General features: G+C 53.8%; 1 protein-coding gene across 1 annotated transcript; it reads left to right on the forward strand.

Annotated features, from left to right (window-relative positions):
- Window positions 1–544: 544 nt before the first annotated feature.
- Window positions 545–6,249, forward strand: LOC128405879 (eukaryotic translation initiation factor 3 subunit A-like). Its single transcript, XM_053372893.1, has 4 exons — window positions 545–728; window positions 918–2,450; window positions 3,981–4,046; window positions 5,041–6,249. Exons 1-4 carry the CDS (start codon window positions 545–547, stop codon window positions 5,118–5,120), a joined length of 1,863 nt encoding a protein of 620 aa, XP_053228868.1. The 3' UTR covers window positions 5,121–6,249.
- The last annotated feature ends 3,034 nt before the right edge of the window (window positions 6,250–9,283 follow it).

The raw sequence follows: 9,283 nt of genomic DNA on the forward strand, positions 1-9,283 counted from the left end.
CTTTATTTCATTTTTAAAAAATTAATTAAATTTTAATTTTTTTTAGTTTCCAAAAAATAGACTTCCTTCCCCCTTTCTGCGGTTCCTTAAATTAATTTTTTTATAAAAATATCTTCTGCGTATCTGAGTTCATTTCATTTGCTCCTTTTAAATATATATCCTATGAAACTGCAGGTCATTACAACTATCCTGCCAGTGTTCTTGTCTGTTGGCAATTTATCTTTCAGTATTCAATAAGCCATTTCCATTCTTTTATATATATAAAAAGTTGGTTATCTTCGATTTCTTCATTTCCCGGTAGGTTTCGCCTTTTCTGCAAAATTCCCTTTTTCCAGCAGCCGCGACGCTCTAGCTAATTCGCTCTTTCCCCCCTCCAGGAGCTGCGACGCTCTAGCCGGCTCTCTCTCTGCCTCTTTCCCCCTCCCCTTCCGGGACCCGCGTTTCCGGCCGCGCCAGGCGGTTGCCGCGGCAACCAGGAAGTGCTGCCCGGCGGGGCTTCCGGTCCGCTGGTCAAAGCGTTCCCCGGGGGGGTTCTTCTTCAGCCATGGCCGACTCGTTCAAGGCGAAGAAGCTGCCCAAGGGGAAGCGGCGCTCCCCGGAGCCGCACGCCTACGACCCGTGGGGCTGGGGGGACGCCGAGTGGGACTGGGAGCTGCCGCCGCCCCGGGTCTGCTGGGAGTCGGAGAGGGCCCCCCGCGCCCCCGTCGAGACGGCGCCCCGGGGGAGGGGCAAAGGCCGGGGTTTCTGGGGGGGGCCCTGGAGGGGGCCTCGAAGAGGGGGGAGGGGGCGGGATCGGTGGGGGGGAGGGAGCCCCCCCAAGGAGGAGGAGGAGGAGGAGGAAGAGGAAGAAAAACACTGGAGGGGTTCTCGCAGAGGGGGGCGGGGTTTTCGCAGAGGGGGGCGGGGTTTTCGCAGAGGGGGGAGGGGCCGGGATTCGTGGGGGGGAGGGAGCCCCCCCAAGGAGGAGGAGGAAGAGTCCTGGAGGGGGAGGGGCCGGGATCCGTGGGGGGGAGGGAGCCCCCCCAAGGAGGAGGAGGAAGAGCCCTGGAGGGAAAGGGGTCCTCGCAGAGGAGGGAGGGGCTGGGATCCGTGGGAGGGAAGGAGCCCCCCCAATGAGGAAGCGGAAGAAGAGCCCCCCCAGCATGAGGAGGAGGAGGACCCCTTTAGCAGGAGGAGCCGGTGGGGCAGCCGGGAGAGGGAGCCCCCCTCGTGGGAGCAGCCGCCTCCGGCCAAAGCCCCCCGGAAATCCCACTGGGGGGGCAGCCCCACGAGGGAAGCAGGGACGCGAGTGCTGCTGACGCCGCCAAGGCAGAGCAGCCCGGAGCAGGGCCCCCCCCACAGGCCGCGGGGCCGGGGGGAGTGGGACTCGGCCAGGCACGGGGTCCGCTCCCCCGGCAGCCCCCCTCGGGGTGGGAGCTGGTGGGGCGAGGCTGAGAGGAGGCATGGGGAGAGCCCCGGCCGAGAGGAAAGGGGGCGCGGGAGGCAGGCCGAGGAGGGACCCCGGGACGAGGCGCCCTGGGGCGGCTCGGAGCACGGGGGGGTTTTGGGCAGCCTCGAGCGGCTGGCATGGGAGCAGGGCGGGGACCAGTGGAGGAACCCCGACTGGGTCAAGGACCAACCCGCCACCCTCACCAGGGGCGGAAGCCCCGCAAGGTCCAACTGGCAGCACAGCCAGAGCGGAGACCCCGACGGCTGGGGCAGCTCCGCCAGTTTCCAGAGCGGGTGGGCGGCTGACGGAACCGAGGAGGGCACCCCCGAGATGGAAGAGGAGCTGGGGTGGGACGCTGCCGGAGAGGACGGCATGCCAGCGGGCTCAGACGGCGCCCACCCCACCCCGCAGAAGTGGACGCCGTGCCAGGAGGTGGTGGACTACTGGACGAGGGCGTGCCGCACCTGCCTGAGCCTCCGCCAGAGGAGGAGGCTCATGTCCTTCTGCCCGCGCCCCACCTTGCCCGACCGGAGCCACGAGACGCCCGCCCTCAACGCCGACATTGCCAGCCTGGGCGTTGCGCCGCATCAGAGGGCAGATCTGGTCGATGCCCAGAAGCTGGGCTGGCTCCAGGACGAGGTTCTGGACACGTTGGCCCCGGCCATGAGCGTCTACGAGATGGCCGAAGAGGCCCTGGAGAAGCGGGCGCCTGTGGACCCCCTGGAATTGCGGGAGTGCGCCCAGCGCCTCCTTCGCCTCCTGGGCAGCCTGAGCGCCCGGCTGACCCTCCACCGCCGCGTCAAGGCCCTGCGCGCCATCAACCCCCGCCTGCAGTCCATCTGCTCCAAGATGACCAGCCGCAATTGCAACGGGATGCTCTTTGGCGAGGACAAAGTCCAGCTCCTGAAGGAGCTGGTGGCCAGGTTCCCCCAGCTCACCCAGAACAACACCACCTACAAGCGGACCCGCACTCAGCGCCGGAGGAGCAAGGTCTACAGCGGCCAGCCGCCCCAAGGCGCAGGTAAGGCCGCCTTTGCCCGCACCCCAAGCCGGTGCCCACCCTCGCCTGACATTTTGGGCTGCGCCTCGGGGCCAACGGGGTGCAAAAGGTTGGGGGGCGCCAGCTTGGGGATGCCCTGGGCAGCTCCAAAGTTGCGTTGCCTTTTAGCTGTTTAGCACGTGTCCGTCAGCCTCCAAGTCTCCCCGGATGTGGTTGGGCTACAACTTCCGACACCCTGGAGACCCAGCAGGAGGGAAATGCTGGGAGCAGAAACACATTTTAGTAGGGTGGCGCTGGGGTCTAAACCACTGAGCCTCTTGGGCTTGCTGATCGAAAGGTTGGCGGTTCAAATCCCCGTGACAGGGTGAGCTCCTGTTGCTCTGCCCCAACTCCTGCCAACATACCAGTTCGAAAGCATGCCAGGGCAAGTAGATAAAGAGGTACTGCTCTGGTGGGAAGGTAAACGGTGTTTCCATGCGCTCTGGTTTCCGCCATGCACCAGAAGCAGTTTAGTCCTGCTGGCCACATGACCCGGAAAGCTGTCTGTGGACAAACACCGGCTTCCTTGGCCTGAAAGTGAGACGAGCGCCGCAATCCCATAGCCGCCTTAGACTGGACTTAACCGTCCAGGGGTCCTTTGCTTTTACCTTTTAAACACCGAATAGCACCAGCCCAGAAGGGCTGAGTATATATAAGTTTGAAAACCCACTTTGACAAGAACCGAAGAAGAGCGTGCCAGCTGTGTGGAAGAGCTCTGGATTTCAAGTAGGCCTCCCTCACCCCCAGAGCGCCTGGGGCTCCTTTCTTTAAGTCGCCTTGGCTAGCAGTAGCCAAAGGCACTGAGCCCTGTGGCCCATTCCATGGCGGTGCTACTCCTTGTGCCTTAACTGGAGTCCTTCTTCGTTGCTAAGCCTTCTTCCACAGGTGGCTTAGCTGGCCACTGAGAGGACCAGCTGTTTTTAATTTTTTCAGAGAGGAAGGAGCACGTTGCCTCCCGTTGAACAGCCAGGGGAACTTTATTTTTTTGCCCCACAGCTTTGGGGAGACAAGTATCTCCTCGGTTATCAAGAAGCCCAAAACAGGGTCTTTCCTGGAATCAAATTCCAAGCCGTATTATTATTATTAAGGGACGCAGGTGGCGCTGTGGTCTAAACCACTGAGCCTCTGGAGCTTGCTGATTGGAAGGTTGGCAGTTCGAATCCCCGCGATGGGCTGAGCTCCCGTTGCTCTGTCCCAGCTCCTGCCAACCTAGCAGTTCAAAAGCACACCAGTGCAAGTAGATAAATAGGTACCGCTGCGGCGGGAAGGTAAACAGCATTTCCGTGCGCTCTGGTTTCCATCACGGTGTCCTGTTGTGCCAGAAGTGGTTTAGTCTTGCTGGCCACGTCCCGGGAAAAGCTGTCTGCGGACAAGCGCCAGCTTCCTTGGCCTGAAAGCAGAGATGAGCGCCGCGACCACAGAGTTGCCTTGGACTGGGTCCTTTACCTTTTACCTACCATTAATAATAATTATTATTATTATTTACATCTCTACCCGACCTTTTTCGCCAAGGAACTCAAGGTGGTGGAATGCTTTGCTTCAAGGAGGAGTTCCAGCAGACGGACACCGTCTCACAAGGTGAGCTCCGACCCACACAAATAATCACCATCTTGTATTAGGTGCTAGGAGCTGAGATATATAAACTAGGCACCAAACGGCTCCTTAAACCAAGTTGTCAAAAGCGAACGTGCAGTTGCTCTTTTTTTATGCCAGATGGCTCTAAAGTCTTAATTTTCAAATGATGGCCTGGCACTGATTGATTCAGTATAACACTGTGCTGTGGTCTAAACCACTGAGCCTCTTGGGCTTGCCAACCGTAAGGTCAGTGGTTCGAATCCCCGCGACGGGCTGAGCTCCCATTGCTCTGTCCCAGATTCTGCCAGCCTAGCAGTTCGGAAGCACACCAGCGCAAGTAGATAAACTGCGGCGTTGGGAAGGTAAACGGTGTTTCCATGCGCTGGTTTCTGTCACGGTGTCCTGTTGCGCCAGAAGCAGTTTAGTCCTGCTGGCCACATGACCCGGAAAGTTGTCTGCAGACAAAGGCCAGATCCCTCGGCCTGAAAGCGAGATGAGCACCGCAACCCCAAAGTTACCTTGGACTGGACTTAACCGTCCAGGGTCCTTGACCTTTTTCCGCACTTCTTTTTCTTAATGGTGACACAGACCACTAATAACGTAGGAATATTCTTCACAACGGTGAGCAGGGGGAAGCGAAGGCAACAATGCGCTCTAACGCCATTCGCCGCTCCTGCTCAGGCTGCCCAGAAAAAGCATTTTGGTTCCAGAAATTCAAAATCTAACTGATAAAATTCTACAGGATCCGGGAAAATGCACATGGTGAATTTCGAACGCCAATCAGGGATAGCTCAGTGGCGGTGGAGTTCGTGATTTGCCCACACAAAGTCTGGGGGTTCAATCCCAGGTTTGGGGTTTCCTTTTGCAAGTTGAGGTGGCCGACTCTCCTTCGCCCCAGGGTCTTAGGCAGAGGTCGGAGGGCTGTCTGCCAGGGGCTGGGTTAGATGACCGCTGGTGCCCCTTCCCCCTCTACAGCTCTGTGATTCTGTTATTCCAGGTATCTGGGCCGGCACAGATAGCTCCCTGCCTGAGACCCAGCAGGACCATGCGCTGAACTGGTCAGACTTCGGTTCCTGATTGGTCGGGGACGGGGCAGCAGAAAAACCAATGGTGCCCGCTTGCCAAACTCCCCCCCCCCTTTCTCAGGGGCTTAACTGGCCCCACAGACACCCAGAAGGAACCCCCCCTTACCAGGGGCAGAGGGAACTATTTTTGCAACAGAGAGGGGGAGCAGAGGGGCCAGGAAGCCGGAAGCAGACCGTTCCTCTCGATGGAAGAGACCCCCCCACCGCACTTGCCCCCCCGCCTGCTCAAGAGCCTGTCCCTTGGGGAGCCAAGCAGGGCCACCATTGAGCAGTTGGGTGGCCACAGAGCAGAATGGAGCCAAGAAGACAACACTTTTAAACACGACTCTCCCAATCCTCTCTTGACTCTGCAGCGAGACTGTCTGCCCCCCCCCCCGGGGGGAGCGCAAGGTCAAGCAGGGGCGTTTTATTGCAAGCCCCCCCCCCTTTGTGTGAAAGGCCTCTTGGTTTTCAGAGAGAAGACATAGCTTCCTTCCATTACAAGAAGAGTTTTTTCTCCCAATGGTGCAAAACTGTTTCTGTTTGAACTTGATTTTTTTGTTGTTGAATATTTTCTGTGGTTTTTTGCGGGGGGTGCTTGCTGGCAGCAGGAAAGCCCAGACCCCTCCTTTTTAAAGGCCTTTTGCCTCGCAACAGAAGGGGGCAGCCTTTTCAATTCTTGGGCTTTCCTGCATTTTTGTTTCCTGACGGAGGCGTCTTGTGGCAGGGAGTTCCAGCTGGGCTCATAAATTTTTTTGCCTGCTTCCCCCCTCAAAAAATAGTTTTCACCTGGGGGCAGGAAACAGACCCATGGGACTTTTTTCTTTTTTGGCCGATGGTTTTCCCGTGTCGGATCTTTGGCGGACTCTCTTTTTTTCCTCCTCCACCCAAATCGGCTGCTTGGCTGAAGACACCACGTCCCGACGGCTGAGGTCCGAGAGGAGACTCCCCCAGGTTAAGAGGACCACGTTTGCTCTGTTCCCTGAAGGATGTTTGATGGATTCCTGCAAAGAGGGTCCGGGGGAACTGACCGATTCCTTATTGGTTTGCAACCGAAGCGGCGATCGGAACTGGAGCAAGAGCTTGGAAGTCTGTTTCTGGGGACCTTCTCTAGTTGAATAAATGTTCTTTTGTCTTCACAAGCCGTGTCTTTTTGGTTAATGCTTCCCCATCGCACCAGGAAACACGCCCCCCCCAATTAAGATAGAAACATAATCAAAAATGCACAATGGAATCAGGGCTGTTGTTTTGGGATGTTGGAAGAAGGATGAGGGGCAAAGGGGGCGTTTGCCTACGAAACGGTTAAGTGTCTCGCCTGGAATTGGCCTGCGTGTCTCTGAGCTTCCCTGTATTTTCTTTTTCTTTTCTTTCTGTTTTGAAATAAATTCTTCTTGGTTTTACAAATGCAAAATATATACAAATGCAAACTGCAAAAACAAATCGGTATAAAAGAGATTCTCCCCATCTCCTCTTCCTCTCCATGGGGTCCCATTTTAAGCATCTAAAACTGCATATTCATCCAGACACCAATTTTTATATCAGGCCATATTATCCGCAATAATTTTGGCACTACAAGTGAGTCAAAATCCTGCTCTTGTTTCCATCTGCTTTCAGTGGCCTCCTAAAAACCTTATAAATTATTTTATAAAGGTTTTATCCTCTTTGTCTCTTGAGTTTTCCAGTGAGTTTTTCCATCTTGGCATAGTCTATCATCTTGATTTGCCATTATTCTCTGGTAGGGACTTTTATTTTCTTTCCAGTTCTGGGCTAATAACATCTGGGCGGCCGTTGTTCCATACACGAAAAGTCTCTTCTGCTCCTTTGGGATGTCGGTACCTGTAATTCCGAATTAAAAAAAACACCTTCTGGTTTCTTAACAAAAGTTACTTTAAACAGAGCTTCCCTGTATTTTCAAGCCATAAAAGCCCCTTTTGTGGAATGCCTGAAAGATTCCTATTGGGACCCAAAAGAGAGAAGGGGAGGGAGGAAGAAAGGAGTATAAAAAGAGAGAAAGGAAAGGAGATAGAGAAGGAAATAGAAAAAAGGAAAGGGGAGGGAGGGAGATAAAAAGAAAGAAAGAGAGAAGGAAGGGGGAGGAAGAAAGGAAGATAAAAAGAGAAAGAAAGAATGAGAGAAAGAAAGAAGGAAAGGGGAGGGGGGAGGAAGATAAAAAAATAGAGTGGGGGAATGGAGGGATGAAGGAAGGAAGGAAGACAGAAGGAAAGGAGGGAGGAAGATAAAAAGAGATAAAGAAATAGAGAGAGAAAAGGGAAGGAAGGAAGAGAGAGAAGGAAAAGAGGAAGGAAGATAAAAAGAGAAATAGAATGAGAAAGGAAAGGGGGGAAGGAGGGAAGATGAAAAGAGGAAGAAACAGAGAGAAAGGGAGAGAAAGAGAAGAAAAGGAAAGGAATTTGGCCCTGAGCAGCGGCGTGGGCTCTGGGCAGGGACCTGCCTTTCCCTCTGGCGCCACTGGGGGCGCCCCTCCCTCCCTCCCCGCCCCGGCCTTCCGATCTCGCGACACTTGCCTCAAGATGGCTACAAGGTAGCAGCTCGGCCGCCTTGGACGCTGCGCGAGGAAGAGGAAGCGGCGCTGCGGCAGCTGGAAATCCGCCCCCTTGGAAAAGACCAGCGGAGAGGAGCAGAGAGGGGATCCCCTGCCCCCGAGATGGTAAGGCAAGATCGGGGGGGGGGGAAGGTCCTCTTTGAACCCCCTCCTCTCCTGGAGGGGCTGCAGCGATTGCAGAATAACAATGCCCAGAGCCGGACACGCGAGTTGGGCCCCTTCACACGTGCGCAGGGGGAGAGTGGAGCCGGGCAGGGAAAGGGGGACGTTGCTAACAAGAATACACCAAACCGGCTTGCAATGTTAGGCCCATGCTGTCTGCACTGACCGGCAGCCGTGCCCAGGATCCGAACCCGGGGCCTTCTGCATGCCAAGCACCCGCTCAGAATAAACCCAGGTTTCCTGGGGGTTTGATGGGTGGGAAGAAAGGGCTGGTTTTAATTCAGAGATGCCCCCGAGCGGCTTCACTGCGCAAGGCAGGTGCTCTAACCACTGAGGATCACAGCCCTTGTCTGAATTTCAACAGCTGATTTATACAACTTTTTACTGGGGTGTTTCAGCTATAAATATGGTGTGCATGTGGGATTATTGTTTTGTTGTTTTGGTTTAATTATTTACTTTTGTTTGAAGGTTGGTCTATAAATGTTCATAGTAGTAGTAGTAATAATAATAATAATAATTTATCTGGCTGGGTTCCCCCAGCCGCTCTGGGCGGCTTCCAGCAAAATATTAAAATACAATAATCAAAGATGAAAAGCTTCCCAACTTGTTTTGTTGTTTTCGTTTATTTACTTTTGTTTGAAGGTCGGTGTATAAATTTTCGTAATAATAATAAGAATAGCAGTAGTAACAGAAGGTAATATTTTGCCTGAACACAACTGCCAGCAATATTTGAGTGCAGGGCATGTTCTGTAGACAAAAGCCCACCAAATCTTGGCTCGTCTTCCTCCAGCAAAGGGGCTTTTGGGACGCCCTACCTTACAAAGCTGTTGTGGACTTTAATATATATATATTTTCAAATGTCAAAAAAAGGCGTGCATGTTGGTTAGCGGACATCAGTGCTGATGATTGAAGGCTGCCAGGGGAAAATTAAAACGAAAGCAGCTTTTTGAGACAAATTTTGGCTTCTTATTCGCCACCAAAGAGGAACCTCGTTCCTGTTTCTGCAGTTTTGCAAAACAACCCGCTTTTGAGAGGGAGATTCTGATTTTGGTTGCACGGTCCCCTCAATCCTCTAAAGGCTCATCATCATCATCATCATCATCATCATGTTTGCATTGTCTCTTCCCCCAGATAAGAGCCCAAGATCAAGAGCAAAAACCCCGCCTGTCTGAATAGGAAATCAGGTCAACCAGAAAAACCCGCTGCCTGCTTGATGTCCAAAAAACAAACCCGGCCCAACTTCTTCAAATATCCCTTTAGCCCAGAAAGGCTCTTTAGATGGTTTATCAATGCTATTTTATAATGGTTTTGCCCTTCATGATTTGATCTCTTCCCCGCAAGAGTTGCAAAAAGTGGATTAAAAAACCCCAACGGCCAATTTTTAAAAACCCAAATAAAGGAATATATTGTGACTGTAATGAATTCACTGTAAGGGGGGGGGAAATTCACTC

Source organism: Podarcis raffonei, chromosome 18 (genome assembly GCF_027172205.1).
Source record: "Podarcis raffonei isolate rPodRaf1 chromosome 18, rPodRaf1.pri, whole genome shotgun sequence".
NCBI classification, from domain to species: domain Eukaryota; kingdom Metazoa; phylum Chordata; class Lepidosauria; order Squamata; family Lacertidae; genus Podarcis; species Podarcis raffonei.

What these genes read in the sequence shown, in the direction of transcription:
- LOC128405879 (XM_053372893.1), top strand. Translation starts at nt 545, where the DNA reads ATGGCCGACTCGTTCAAGGCGAAGAAGCTGCCCAAGGGGAAGCGGCGC. An exon ending in CCAGCCGCCCCAAGGCGCAG is followed by an intron (nt 2,451 to 3,980) that starts GTAAGGCCGCCT and finishes TTTTTCGCCAAG; the next exon opens with GAACTCAAGGTGGTGGAATG. An exon ending in GACGGACACCGTCTCACAAG is followed by an intron (nt 4,047 to 5,040) that starts GTGAGCTCCGAC and finishes CTGTTATTCCAG; the next exon opens with GTATCTGGGCCGGCACAGAT.